General features: G+C 52.0%; 1 protein-coding gene across 2 annotated transcripts; it reads right to left on the reverse strand.

Moving 5' to 3' along the window:
- Positions 1–200: 200 nt before the first annotated feature.
- On the reverse strand, positions 201–14,055 carry POPDC2 (popeye domain cAMP effector 2). 2 transcript variants are annotated; one of them, XM_077346285.1, is made up of 4 exons: positions 13,178–14,055; positions 10,245–10,353; positions 5,944–6,450; positions 201–1,222 (listed from the first exon to the last, which is right to left on the reverse strand). In XM_077346285.1, exons 1-3 carry the CDS (start codon positions 13,666–13,668, stop codon positions 5,989–5,991), a joined length of 1,062 nt encoding a protein of 353 aa, XP_077202400.1. In that variant the 5' UTR covers positions 13,669–14,055; the 3' UTR covers positions 201–1,222; positions 5,944–5,988. The 2 variants fall into 2 exon arrangements, with proteins under 2 accessions (XP_077202400.1, XP_077202401.1); XM_077346286.1 differs by having other exon boundaries at positions 6,081–6,450; positions 13,178–14,050.
- Between the last annotated feature and the right edge of the window lie 252 nt (positions 14,056–14,307).

The following is a 14,307-nucleotide window of genomic DNA, read 5'->3' on the forward strand; positions in this document are numbered from 1 at the left end:
GAGGCATCTCGGTGGACTATGATGCCACGGAGTCCCCTCTCCCAAGCAGCCATTTTCTCCTGGGCAACTAATCTCTCTGTTCTGGAGGAGATGAGCCATAATTCCAGGGGGTCTCCAGGTCCTACCTTGGGACTGGCATCCCTCCCCCCCCCCCCATGCAATCTGGAGTCACCATGATTTGGCAAACACTCATCCAGTGAAACAAGATGTGGAGAGATTTATTTTCCATCTGAAGATGGATTGTTTCAAGGGGGAGGGGGGAGAACGAATACAGATTTCACCAGCACTAGCAACCCAGTGTCTTCCATTTTGATTTTGAACATTGCCACAGACCCCTAAGGCCCCTCCCTTGGCAGTGCCTGCTGTTCCCCAGACAGCCCCTTTGCCTCAGGAATGGAGAGGAAAGACCTGGACCCTCCCTCCTCAGTGCCTCCACAGGCCCTTCTCCAGCCCGGAAGCAGAGGGTGGCCTCCTCAGCAGCTTCCGGGCCCTTTCAAGAGGGTGCCCAAGAAGAAGAAGAAGCTGCTTTTTGTATCCTCCTTTTTATGACCCAGAGGAGTCTCAAAGCAGCTTCCAATCGCCTTCCCTTCCTCTCCCTCCCAACAGACACCCTGAGAGAACTGGGACTGGCCCAAGGTCCCCCAGCTGGCTGCTTGTGGAGGAGGAATGGGGATTCAAATCAGGTTCTCCACTCTTAACCAACACACCAGTCAGGCTCTCACACCATGACCTGCGGTGGTCTCCACCCTATTAGGAGAGTTCAGAGGCCATTGCTTGCCTATCTGTCTTTTCTGGCGAGATGCTCAGCCCTCCCCCCCAAATGACCCCCCCAGGCCCACATTTGGGAAACACTGAACTGCCAGTGCCTTTGAGTAGCTACGCCGTTGTCTTTCCACGATGTTTAATGACAGAACCCCGTGCCAAGTGTCCAAGGATGCAGACTCACTGGGGAAACCAGGGCCAGGGGTGGGAAGGGGTGCTGCCGACACACGCCAGTCTCATGCAGGTGCTCCGTGAGCGTCACGCAGGTGTCTGTGAAGTGCACACACTGACACACAAATAAGGGACACCGTGTGGGTCAAGCGCAGGCGACTGGTTGTGCAGGGGGAGCCTTTGCGATCCCGAGTGGCCATTCCCTAGAGCTCCGGGGTGTGGGTGGGGGCCAGTGGGGCTCGTCCTTTCGCAAGGGCCTGGCGATTATTTCTCGGGTGGCTTCTGGAGGCTGCAAGAAGAAAAGAGAGACTGTTATTCCTTTGGGGAATCAGCAGGGTCACCTTTATACATCCGGGACGTCTGCAGGAAAATGTCAGGGCTGTGGAATCACAGTGCATTGCAGAGGTCACCACTTTGGCTCCCACTCATACCTTCCCGGCACCTACCAAGTATTTTTAGAAAGCCAGTAGGGCCAGGTGGGGCTTTTGCCAAGCAAGGCTTCTGATTGGCTGTGCACATTTCTTTAAAAATTTCTTTGGCATCGACTCTCCTCTCTGCTATGAGACGGAAGGGAAGCTGCAGCCTCCATTTTGTGCTGGCTCTGCCTCCGGCAGCCATTTTGGCTCAGAATTCCAAGGGTGCCCGCAGGCTCAGAAGGGTCGAGGACCATGGGCACACTCGTCAACCAAGTTCCCATGATCTCTTGCACAGAATGCGGTGCTCAAGAGAATATTCCCTTCAACAAGAGCCGTCTGCATGGTGAGGGGGACCGAATCGCTTGGAAGCCAGAAGAGCGATGGGAAGGGAGCGTCAAACACCTGCTGATGACTTTCCAAGCCACTAGCCATGGGTGAAACCCAAGGAGGACGGTATTTAATTAAATGAGAGACTCATCCCCACTCCTGGTGTGCTATCAAAAAGGAGAAGTTCGTCTTCCATCCACATACAGGGTACAGTAATGTCCAGTAATTGTGTCCAGTAATTGTGTCCAGTAATTGTGTCCAGTAATTGTGTGTTTGTGTGTGGGGGGTCTACATTCAGAATAATCTTTTCAAGTAAATACAGTATTAGTACGTTTGCCAGGCTTCTCACTGGGAGTCCTAGTTGCCCAACGGTGCTCCGAGGGATGGGTGGAGTTTAAAAGAAACAGCAGCAGTGTCTGCACTGCTATGTCATTTCCTGGGAGAAACCTGGAAGTGATGAATGGTAGGTCTAGGAATCACCAGACACTCTATGGTCTCGTGTATAAATGATATGTAAACCAACCCAAGTGTTTATGGCCCTTATAAATCACACATGGGAAAATGACAAGAAAGTAACTGTGGGGTGGGGTTGCCAACTACAGGTTGGGAAATTCCTGGAGATTTGGGAATGGAGGAAGGGCAGGGCCTGGGGAGGAGAGGGCTCCCAACAGGCCTGTGATGCCACAGAATCCGTCCTCTGAAGCTGCCATTTCTCTGATCTGGGTAGTCTGGAAATTAAAGGCAATTCTCCCCTGCTGGCTGACAGCCCCATTTATGAGGAAATCTTAAGGGAACTCGGCAAGTACAGGAAATACGTAAAACACATCTCTTATTAAAGCCACACAGATGTGTATGTCCCCCCCTCCTTTCAAACACAGGCCAGCAGAGACCAAGAAAGGAAGAGATGTACTGCAGTCGATATGTACCCCTCTTGGATCCACGGCTTAATCTAGGGTGTTTATGTGTATCAGTAAAGATGACAGCAATACCATGGGGAGTTTGGACTCAGTCAAGGGGCTAAAATCCTATCAGAGTCAAGGAAGAAGGATCACCCCTGGGCCAACATTGATATTTTGCCTGTTCACTAGCAGATAGTGTTACTGCTCACTTAATGATGGGAGAAAATTTAAGAGGAAAACCAAGAAACCCTTGGAGATGTGGAATCTATAGATGGCACAAAGTGTGACATTTCTCCCTTTAGCTCACATTGTCCATTTCCCCACATCACAAAGCAAACATGAAAATCTCTGCTTGAATAAAAACACCAAAGTTTATCCACTTAATCCTAAACAGAGTTACACCCAGTGACTTTCATGGCCTTCTGCAAGGAAGAGCCTCCCCTGTGCCCACAGCATACCAAGGCCAGGGATTCTACTTGGATGGTCTCATACCGGAGGAGCCTGTGGACCACGCTGAGCAAACAAATCTTGGTGGAGAAATTCCTGGAATGTTGGGGGAGGGGATGCAGCAGGGATATCATGCCAAACTGGCCTATTCTCCAAAGCTGGCATTTCCTTTGGTGATCTGATCTCTGTATCCTCGAGATTAAATGTAATTCCAGAACTCCAGCTGCCTCTTAAGAGTTTGGCAGCCTTCCTCATCTCCCAGTTAGAATGATGTACCTTATAGGGCAGCCAGGTTCAGATTGGGAAATTCTGGAAGATTTGGGAGGGGGGGCCTGGGAAGAATACAGTTTAGGGAGGGGAGGGTATAATACTCAACAGGGTATATAATACCAGCCACATTTGACGTGGTCAACCACAAATTGTTGGCCCACTGACTCTCTGGGGCCAGAATTAGAGGAACAGCCCTTCAATGCTTGTGTTCCTTCCTTGGGAACCAGACGGAGAGGGTGGCGGTGGGAGCAGAATTATCGCAGCCCCATCGACTCCCTTGTGGGATCCAACAGGGTGCAGTCCTCTCCCCCACACTGTGTATCATCTTTATGCACCCTCTGGCACAGCTGGTCCGGATCTATGGGCTGGGTTGTCACCAATATGTGGATGACACCCAGCTCTATCTCCTCATGGATGGCCGCCCAGACTCCCCAGATGGCTCAATGGTTAGAGTCGCCTGAAACTCAACCCCTCCATGACGGAGGTCCTGTGGCTGGGCAAGAAGGTAGCAAGACAGAAAGTGTGCCTACCCACCTTAACTGGGGTTCAGCTTAACATCTCAGTTGCAGCAAGGAATTTGGGGGTGACTCTGGATGCCTCTTTATGTATGGAAGCCCAGGTCACAGGGGTAGCTTGCACAGCATTTTATCATCTGCACCAGGTGAAGCCCTACCTGTTCCTGGACTGCTTGGCCACAGTGATCCATACAATGGTCACCTCTAGATGGGACTTCTGTAACTCCCTCTACACTGGCCTGCCCTTGTCCTTGACCCGGAAACTCTAGTTGATACAGAATGCAGCTGCTAGGGTTCTCACCAGGTCACCATGGAGGACCCATATCCAGCCTGTGCTGTGGCAGCTGCATTGGTTGCCAATTTTGGCCCGGATCAGGTTCAACATTTTGTTTTTTACCTTTAAGGCCATCTGCGGCTTAGGCCCTACCTATCTGAAGGACCTCTTGTCTCCTGATGCTCCCTGCAGGGCCCTTTGGTCTGCAGATACTAATCTGTGGGTGGTTCCTGCCCCCAGGGAAGTCCACCTGGCCTCAACGAGGGCCAGGGCTTTTTCAGTCCTCGCCCAACCCGGTGGAATGAGCTCCTAGGAGAACTGAGGCCCCTGACAGAGCCACCACAGTTCTGCAGGGCCTGTAAAACAGAGCTCTTCTGCCAGGCCCTGGGTCGAGGCCAGAGTAAGGTCAAAGTGCCCCTCCCTTAGGTCAGAGCCTGCACATCACTGCCCTCACACTGCTTGGTCTGCTCGGGAGTTAGAAGATGTTTTTTGGCTGCCATTCTTGGAGGCCTGTTGGGTGTTTTATTGGGATTTTATTAACTTATCACTGTTTTTATTGTAAGTTGCCATGAGTCCTTGGAGAAGTGGCGGGCTATAAATCCAACCTTAAGTAAAATAAATAAATAAATAAATACCATATAGCAGGGGTAGCCAAAGTGTGGCTCCCCAGTAGTCAATGGACTACAATTCCCATGAGCCCCTGCCAGCCCTCCACTCTCTGAAGCAGCCATTTCTGCCTGGGCTATCCAGAACTGGGAAAGGGTAGCTCTAGGAATAAGGTGACCAGATTTTAACATTGGTAAAGCGGGACACCATTGACCGAGGGGGGGGGGGGTCCTTGATTAAAAATTTAGTCTATGCGGAGCAACAAAAAGTTTCATAGAATGCATAGAATGCAAAAATAGTATTGTAATATATATATATATTTTAATTTCAACATAAGTACAATTTGCCAGGTGCCCCCAGATGTCCCTCCAAAAGTGGGACAATCTGGTCACCTTATCTAGGAATCACAGGAAACTCTATGGTAAGAACTTCTATTTTTATAATTAGAGAGTCTAACAAGTCTTAGAGCTCTTTCTTCAGTTCCTGGAAATACTTCCTGTATTTGCGTTTTGCCTTTTCAGGTTTTTTCCCTCCTCGTCCCTACCACCCTTCCCCCAGTTGTAACCTGAACTGGGGAACTGAGCTCCCTTCCCTGGAGATCACCTGTAATTCCAGGAGCTCTCCAGGCTCCCCCTGGAGATTGGCAATCCTAGGCTGTCACATTTTACAATCAGAAATTCTATTCGGAACTTGAGCCCAATTCAGCACCAGAATCATTTTCAGATGCTGATGCTATATTCTGGGAACGTGGGGCCCAGCATCCTTCCAGTGTGTTCACAGCATTCCTGCCACCCTGCTCTTTCCAGCTGATTTAGGTGCAGAATCCTTTCTTTCCTCCAGTGAGTCACCCCAACAGCCGTCTGGAATTGGGCACTAAGCAGCACATCTCCCGGCACATCTGCTGATGGAAAGGGCTGCAAAATTGGGTTCGTCAGGGCAAGAGACGTTCAGGGGTGGTTGGCCATCTGCGTCACGACCCTGGTGTTCCCCGGAGGTCTCCCGTCCAAATAACAGGCCGCTTAGCCTCCCAGATCTGATAAGAAAAAGCTAGCTTATGCCATCCAGCTCAGGGCCCTGGCACATCCCGGTACCCAAATCTCACACTACCTGGACTGGGATAATTTAATACAACAAGAAGGGGCTGCAGCCATCCGCCTGAAGCCAATGCACTACGGGTCGAGGAGGAGACTGGTGGAGACAGCATGCCGGACAGATCAGACACACACACAGTCGTGTTTCTCTCTAAGAGTACTTACGTCCTTCCTTACACAGGGTGTCGTGTGCCCATGTTAGAAGTGCCCTCACTTCATATACTCCCCTTCGCTCAAATAGTCCACAAAGGACCCTGTCAATTCAGCAAAATCTTCCAGTACAAGACTGGTAGAGTCCTCACCGGACAGGTCACTGTCAGGCCGAGGCATCCTGACAGGGGCCGGGGGGGCAGTGGGAGGAGGTGCGCAAGAGGCCGGAGGGGCTGTCTGGACAAAGGTCGGCGGGCGCAGGGGCACGGGCGGCTCCTGCTCAACCTCGGCGTCCGAAGAGGCGGGTCCCAGGACGTGGTAGAGGCTGGGCAGGCGGATGTCGAAGCGAAGGCCGAACTTGGCGAAAAGCTTTTCGTTCAAGGCGTACAGCTTCTCGGAGATGTCGTAGCCGAGGAGGGCCGAGAAGAGGCGGGCGATGTAGCGCTCCTTGGCCAGCAGCGAGTACAGCTGCCTCCGAGGCCAGGTGATGAATCTGCAGTCCGTCTCGGCTGTCAGGGTGACCTGCCGGGGGGGGGGGAGGGGGGAGAAGCAGGAAGGTGACATTTGGGCCGGCAGGTAACAACACCGCCACCTTGCCATCAGGATGACTGTCTCCCGCCGGAAGTCATAGGTGGAATCCCAAGACGCGAGACGGAAGAGATTCAGACTGAGTCCCCATCCCCCTGCCTTATACTGAATCTGACAGGACAAAAGAAACGACAAATCGTGCGGCAAAAATATGAATGAAAGGTTAAGAGAAAAGCCTCTTCATTATATTGACCCATCTTCATTCTAAGCAAGATTAATCCAGAGGAAATAGTCCATGGACACAATTCAGGGGACAGATGCACTAAGCAGGCAGGGGGACCCTAGATTAAGGAAGGAAAGCTAAAACTGCCACTGTTGGGTCAAGCCTTTGAGGCTTCAAGCATTTTGGAGGTCTACCAGCTCAAACTTTTTGTAAGCTGGACAGATTGCCAGGAAAGCCAAAGACTTGCAAGCTATGCTGGGCGTTGTGCCCACAGAGAAAAAATCATTGTTACTTTAATCTCCATATTTATTGTGAATTGTGCTTCACAAGGGGATCCGAGTGCTGTGTCACGTGCATTTGTGGTCTGCGGGACCTCTGGCTGGTTGAAAGCAATTTCTCGTCAGCCGAGAGCACGTGGGGTATGTGAACACGATTGATCTCTACTGACGGTTATCCTGCCTAATTTGCAGGCACCAAGGAACGTGTGGGAGGTTGCCAGGTAGCCACTGTTCCCACATTGGGGGCCCCTGAAGAGAGAAATGTGACCTTCCCTCGGCTCATTTACATGTGTGTAGGGGGGTTGGGAAACATCTGAACATTTGGAGGGGGGAGCCTGAGAAGGGCGGGGCTTACGGATGGGAGGGAAACCTCCGCGAAATACAGTGGCGAAGAATCCACCTTATTTATTCCGTCATTCATAATTGGATTTGTAGGACCGCCCCTCCCGCATCAGTGCGGAAACAGTCGCAGGTTCGCCTCTCAGACCAGTGTGGCAAAACACACTTGACGTTCCGTCTAAATTGCTGCAGGAGGGACAGGCGATCCTCGGAGAACCGGCTATCGGGCCATTCACACCCATGCGACGTTTATCTCTCCGGGGCGCGTGAGCAAGATGCTGGCGTGCCAGGGAGGGCGGCCAGAAGCGGGCCAAGGTATGTGGAGGCCTCCCGGAGCCCAGGGGTCCCCGTGGCTCGAGACCAAGGAATGGCGCTTGGGGAAGTAGAATACAGCTGAACGACACGGCATGTCCCCGCTCTGACATTCAATCCCCTTCCCTGGATGCAGCTGCTTGGCCTTGGCCTTATTAGACTCTGAAGCCAGCCTGCAGATCTGCCCTGCGAGGCCAGTCGAGGAGACCGGGGAGGGGGGGATGGAAACTCAGGGGCATATTCCTGCCCAGAGAGGGGAGCCCGGTGGCACCCATGAGCCATGCCAATCTAATCCATGCCATTTAGGGTTGGCCAGCTTCAAGGTGGGGGGCCAGAGATCTCCAGGAATTATGACTAATCTACAGGCAACAGGGATCAGTTCTCCCGAGAGAAAGTGGCAGCTGGGGAGGGCAGACTCCATGGCAGGGGTGGCCAAACTGTGGCTCTCCAGATGTCCATGGACTACAATTCCCAGGAGCCCCTGCCAGCATGTGCTACCAATGTGCTACCAATTCCTGGGAATTGTAGCCCATGGACATCAGGAGAGCCGCAGTTTGGCCACCCCTGCTCCGTCGCATTCCTGCCTTCTGCATGGCCCACCCCAAAGAGTAAACCTTTGAGGAGCTGAGCCCCAGATTAATTCAGATGAGGTTTGGTAACTAGAGATTTGGGATAGGGATCCTGGAGTTTGGGTAAGGCTCTCAGCAGGGATACGCTATCATAGAACAGGGATGGCCAAGCTGTGGCTCTCCAGATGTCCATGGACTACAATTACCAAGAACCCCTGCTAAGCAGTTTGGCCATCCCTGCTATAGAATCTACCCCCCCTCCCCCGATGCATCCAATTCCTCCAGCCGAAGTGATATCTTTAGCCTGGGAACCTGTGGTTCTTCCAGGCAGACCCCACACCCCATCTGGGGGCTGGTGACTCTAATTAGAGCTGCCAACTGCTAGGTGGTGGAAAAAGGAAAAACCACCTACAGGAAGCACCTTGCAGGAAGAGGAGAAGAAATGACCATAGAAGAAACCCAGAGTATAATATCAATAATACAAATCCTTATCCATTGTTCTTCTTCTATATATTTCTGAAACAGCCTAGGGGGTGGGACGTGTCCGACTGTCCAAGTTGGAATAGGGCCAATCAGGGTGCAGCCAGCTTTGCCCTGATTGGCCCTGCCCTTGCAGCTCCCGCCCTCCATCCCTGGACTCTAGCCTCTTTGCTCTCAAGTGCCTCAGTGCCTGGAGCCAGCAGCAGGTACGGGGAGAGGCCCTGGGCAAAGGGTTGTGGTGGAGGGCCTGCTAACAAAGGCCTCTTGGCCTGCTAGGCTGGGCCTGCTGACGAGGGTCTCCCAGCCTGCTGACTGCTCGTTAAGGACTGCTAAGGAGCTCTGTGCCCTGCTACTGAGCTGCCCAGCCCCAACCCGCCCCACTTGATCTAGCTGTGAGCTGATGCCCAAGGCGACCTTAAGCTGCCTGGCCAGGAGAGGGGAATCTTTCAAGGCCCGTTCTTAGTGGTCAATAAAAAGATGACGAAATGTAAAATCTTGATTCTTTCATGTTCTCAACAGAGTTCTTGCCAGAACAGGGAACACGTGCAAGAACCAACTCTTCTTCTTCTTCAGTAATCTCTGGGCTCTCTCAGCCTCCCCTCCCTGTCTGTTATGGGGAGAGGAAAGGGAAGGTGATTGGAAGTCACTTTGAGACTCCTTCGGGTAGAGAAAAGTGGCATAGAAGAACCAACTCTTCTTCCTCTTCAGTAATCTCAGGGCTCTCTCAAGCTCACCTCCCTCACAGGGGGTCTTTTATGGGGAGAGGAAGGGAAGGCGACTGTAAGCCGCTTTGAGACTCCTTTGGGTAGAGAAAAGTGGCATCTAAGAACCAACTCTTCTTCTTCAGTAATCTCAGGGCTCTCTCAGCCTCCCTTCCCTCACAGGGTGTCTGTTGTGGGGAGAGGAAAGGGAAGGCGAATGGAAGCCGCTTTGAGATTCCTTCACAAAGAGAACCAACTCTTCTTCTTTATTCAGGAAGCTCTTCCAGGACCACCAAGAAACCCCAGGGTTTCACAAAACCCTGGTTAAGAAAGCTTGTTCTAGAAAGATGACAGGAACCATTTTTTGAATATAGTGTTAATAATTTTGTCATCTTTTTATTGGCCATTCATATTATTGATATTATACTTTGGGTCTCTTCTACGGGAACTTCTCGGAGGTGGCTGGAAATATCCTGGGATTACACAACTGATCTCCAGGCGACCGAGATCAATCCACCCGGAGAAAAAGGCTGCTTTGGAAAGGGGGACCCCGTGTCATTATCCCCCATTGAAGGCTCTCCCCAAACTCTGCCCCCTCTGGCTCCACCCCCATAATCTCGAGCTGTTTCCAAACCCGGAGCTGGCAGGTCCAGACTTGATAGGGTCCTCATGGAATGTTCAACTATTTTTCTTTTGTTTGAAATTCCCCTCAGTTTTAAAACCGAGGGGCACAATGCTGCAGAGTCCCCCTTCCTAAGCACCCCTTTTCTCCAGGAGAACTGATCTCTAGTCATGAGAGCAGCTGCAATTTCAAGATGTCTCCCAGTCTCACCTGGAGGACAGCAGCAGCCGTGAGTGGTCTGTGGTGTGTGATGTTTTCACTTACCTGAAACGTTCCTTCTTCAGACGGCCGCAGAGATTCCCACTCTGGAGAATCCAGGAATTGATACGGGAAGATGTAGTGCAGAAACTGCCCATCTTGACTTACTCTGATCCTGCAGAGGGGAGGGAAAGGACGGAGACTTCAACTACACAGTTACTTCCGCTGCTTAAACCTGGGTGCACAAGTGGGAATGAGATGCTGTTGTTCATAGGGTTGCCAGCTCTCGGTTAGGAAATTCCAGGATGTTTAGAGGGTGGAATCTGGGGAGGGCAGGATTTGGGGCAGGGAGGGGCTTCAGGGGGGAACCATGCCATGGAATCCACCCCCCTAGGCAGCCATCTTCTCCAGGTGTACTGATCTCTGTTGTCTGGAGAGCAGGCTCCATCCGCAGACTGGCCACCCTAATTTTTTTCTAGAAAGCAGGCTTGATTCTATCTGCTAGTGGGGGAATTTCCTTGAATGCAATGAGCCCTGTGCCAGTAGAAGGCCCTTTGCACTGGTAGTAGAAGATGCCGCGCATGTGCATTTGAGCATGGTGGTTGCGCAAACATGCATGCACAGCAGTTTCATGCATGCGCAAACTGCCATGCATGCACATTTGCACCACCGCCATCCACAAACATGCACGTGCGGCAGGTCCGTGCATGAGCACATGTGTGAAACTGCCGCACGTGCACATTTGCGCCACCGCCATGTGCAAATGCATGGTTTAGACCACATTGCACAAAAAGAGATGTCATCACAATAGCAGCTTCGGGGTGGTGCTCTGGTATTTGGGGGAAATCTCTATGGAACATAGAAGAAGAAGAAGAAGAAGAAGAAGAAGAAGAAGAAGAAGAAGAAGAAGAAGAAGAAGAAGAAGAAGAAGAAGAAGAATTGGTTCTTATATGCCGCTTTTCTCTACCCGAAGGAGGCTCAAAGCGGCTTACAGTCGCCTTCCCTTTCCTCTCCCCACAACAGACACCCTGTGAGGGAGGTGGGGCTGAGAGAGCCCTGAGATTACTGAAGAAGAAGAGTTGGTTCTTATATGCCGCTTTTCCCTACCCAAAGGAGGCTCAAAGTGGCTTACAGTCGCCTTCCCATTCGTCTCCCCACAACAGACACCCTGTGGGGTGGGGGAGGCTGAGAGAGCCCTGATATCACTGCTCAGTCAGAACAGTTTTATCAGGGCTGTGACTAGCCCAAGGCCACCCAGCTGGCTGCATGTGGGGGAGTGCAGAATCGAACCCGGCATGCCAGATTAGAAGTCCGCACTCCTAACCACTACACCAAACTGAAGTCCCTCACTGCTCCAAAACCTGCCCCCTCTTGACTCTACCCCCAAAGTCTTCCAGTATTTCCCGACCTAGAGTTGACGACCCTTCTGCCAGTCCTAAAGGTGTAGGCAAGGCTACATAGGCAAGAAACCACAGCATGTGGTTTGGGGGAACCTACAAGCAAGCAGTTCCGTTTTGCGGGAAAGCTGCTATCCCAGATAAGAGCCACAGTTTGCCCACCCCTAGCTTATACCCTAAGATTGCCAAGTCCAGCTGAGGAAACTCCTGGCGGTTTGAGGACAGCAATATTTGGGGAGGAAAGGTCAGCAGAGCTGTGAGGCTGGAGTCCACCCTCCAAGGCTGTGATTTCCTCCAGGGTAACTGATCTCTGTGGTTTGTAGATCAGTTGTGACTCCAGGAAATCTCCAGGCCCCACTTGGGGGTTGACAATCACAGTCTGCTTTCCCTCGGTCCCATGGCTCCAGACCTAATGGGGCCCACCTGGAAATTAGCGCAGAATGGAACTTGGAGCAAACAGCTGGCTGGCAGGCCTGGAAGACAACCCCATGCATCATCTCGTTCGGCCCACAGACTCACATACTTCCTGGACCCTCTTCCGTAGGGCTGCCAGGCCCACTGATTCAAGAAGAAAGATCAAATAAACAAACAAACAAACAAATAAATAATGCAAAAACAATAAAATTCAGTTCTCAATATCGGTCTCAGTCTTCTTTGTAGTAAGAAGAAACCAAAGTGAGGTTCCGGATTATTCACCCACTTTCAACGCAACTTCATCAGTGGTGTACCTTTCTGCATATATATTATAATCCTTTCCCTATAGTATTCCAAGTAATCCTACACTTCTAGTACCAGTTCGGCAGGCAGCTCACATCATTTTTGGAGAAGAACCTATGTAAAAGTTCAGATTACTTGGAATACTACAAGGTAAGGATTATATTATACATGCAGAAAAGTATACCGCTGATGTAGATATGATTGCGTTGAAAGTGGGTGAATAATCCGGAATCTCACTTTCGTTTCTTCTTACTACAATAAAAGACCGAGATTGATACTGAGAACTGAACTTTCTTGTTTTTGTCATATTTTCGGATCTTTCTTCTTGCTTATCTTGGGGGGTCTGATTGAAATTCTTCGCTAGGTCTACTGATCCAGGCAGGCCCTTTCCAAACTCACCCCAACCCGGAAGAACATTGCTTTTTCACGCAGTGTGCTGACATCACCCAAGATGGATGTCAGAACGCCAGAGTCATTGGGGGGGCACTCTGGTTTCTGGACAAAACTCAGATTCTACCATAGAATTGTGCCCCACCAATGTCTCTGTTGTGCCGACATCACTTCCAGGTAATGTTGGTATGTCAGGAAGCTCCCGGAAAGCGAGCCCCCATCCCTCGCTGGCACACATCCAATCACATCTCCAACAAGAAGATTTTGCCGGGTGAAACCCTGACCTGGCCCTATCCTCTTTCCAAAAACAGTTGGTGGGTGGCAAACAAGGTGTTGTGGGGCACCCTCTTGGGGATCCCCGCCTTCGACCAAGTTGAAGGCTCATGCTACCCTTCCTCGCTGCAAGACCCCAAAGGAAGTGGGACACGCCACGCTCGTCTTCTTTCGAAGGGCTCTGGAAGCACCAATGGGGCTGGCGAAGGCGGAGAGGCCTACCTGCCCGACAGCAAGAGGGACAGGCGGTCGATGGCCGTCTTGCCCTCCACAGCGTAGGTCTGGTCACAGGCCAAGGGTAGCACCCGTTCCTCGCAACACTTGACCATTTCCTTGTACACTTGCTGGGGCACTTGGAGGGGTTGGCAGACTTGCTTGTAGAGCTGCTCGAAGGCTTCTGGCACCGTGTCCTTCCGGAGCTGGTAAACGAGGTGCGCCAGCTGAAGCAGGCAGATCAGCACCAAGAGCAGGTTCCAGGTGAAGATGTCGACTCCACACGCATCCAGCCACCCCCAGAGCGCAAAGCAGAGGAAGCCGGCAGCCAGGAAGCCGAAAATGTAGATGGCACCAAAGGTGCTGCTGCCGCCCATAAATCCCAGCAGGAGGATGCAGCCGGCCAGGTGGAAGGCCGCTCCTTCAGAAAGCAACTTCCACTGGTCACACAAAGTTGGGTGGAAAATGATCCGGTCCAGCAGACTGCTGTTGGGGCTCATTTTCCCAGGCCCGTCTGCCGCGGACGTGACAGTGCCCTGCCGCAAGTTGTCGGAATGGGCACTAAACGGCGACTCCACCTCTTTGGAACCCGTAGAGGAACATTTTGGAAAGGAGGGAGACGTTTGCACAAAACGATATCAGGGCGCAACACCCTGACAGAGCGGGCCGCACGTCCCTCTGGGCCCTCTCGCAGGGATCCCTGGCCCGGCCGGGTGTCTCTGATCTGTGCCAGAAATTCCGTGCCGGAGAGGACGAGGCCTTTACCTTCATGAAAGCGGAGCTGGGCGGTTTAGCGGTGGCCTGCTCCCTCCCCAGCCCGCGGAGAAGTGGAAATGGAGCCGCTGTCAGAGTGACGGCGAGGGCACGCCAGGGGCGGAGGCGAGCAAAGCCCTGGGCACTGGTGGCCGGACAAGGAATGCCTCGCACGGGGCAATGCAAAGACCCCAAATAGATAACCATGTTTGGAATTGAAATCCAAGAAGCGGCGGCTGAGCGGGGAAGAGAGGCCCGGCGGGCAGGCATCACTTAACATAACTCGGAGCACAAGATTACACTCTGCATTGTTTGCGCGCACGGATCCTGGTCTGGCCGCCCCTTTCTGGAGACGGTTAGCAGGGGAGGGCCTCTCGGCTATTGCA

This window comes from Paroedura picta, chromosome 7 (genome assembly GCF_049243985.1).
Source record: "Paroedura picta isolate Pp20150507F chromosome 7, Ppicta_v3.0, whole genome shotgun sequence".
NCBI lineage: Eukaryota > Metazoa > Chordata > Lepidosauria > Squamata > Gekkonidae > Paroedura > Paroedura picta.

Bases quoted from the DNA above. Each gene is read 5' to 3' on its own strand.
- POPDC2 (XM_077346285.1), bottom strand. From the start codon at position 13,668: ATGAGCCCCAACAGCAGTCTGCTGGACCGGATCATTTTCCACCCAACT. The intron at 10,354-13,177 runs GTAGGCCTCTCC...TCCCCTCTGCAG, and splicing joins TCCCTCTTGCTGTCGGGCAG to GATCAGAGTAAGTCAAGATG. The intron at 6,451-10,244 runs GTAAGTGAAAAC...CCCCCCCGGCAG, and splicing joins CTGAAGAAGGAACGTTTCAG to GTCACCCTGACAGCCGAGAC.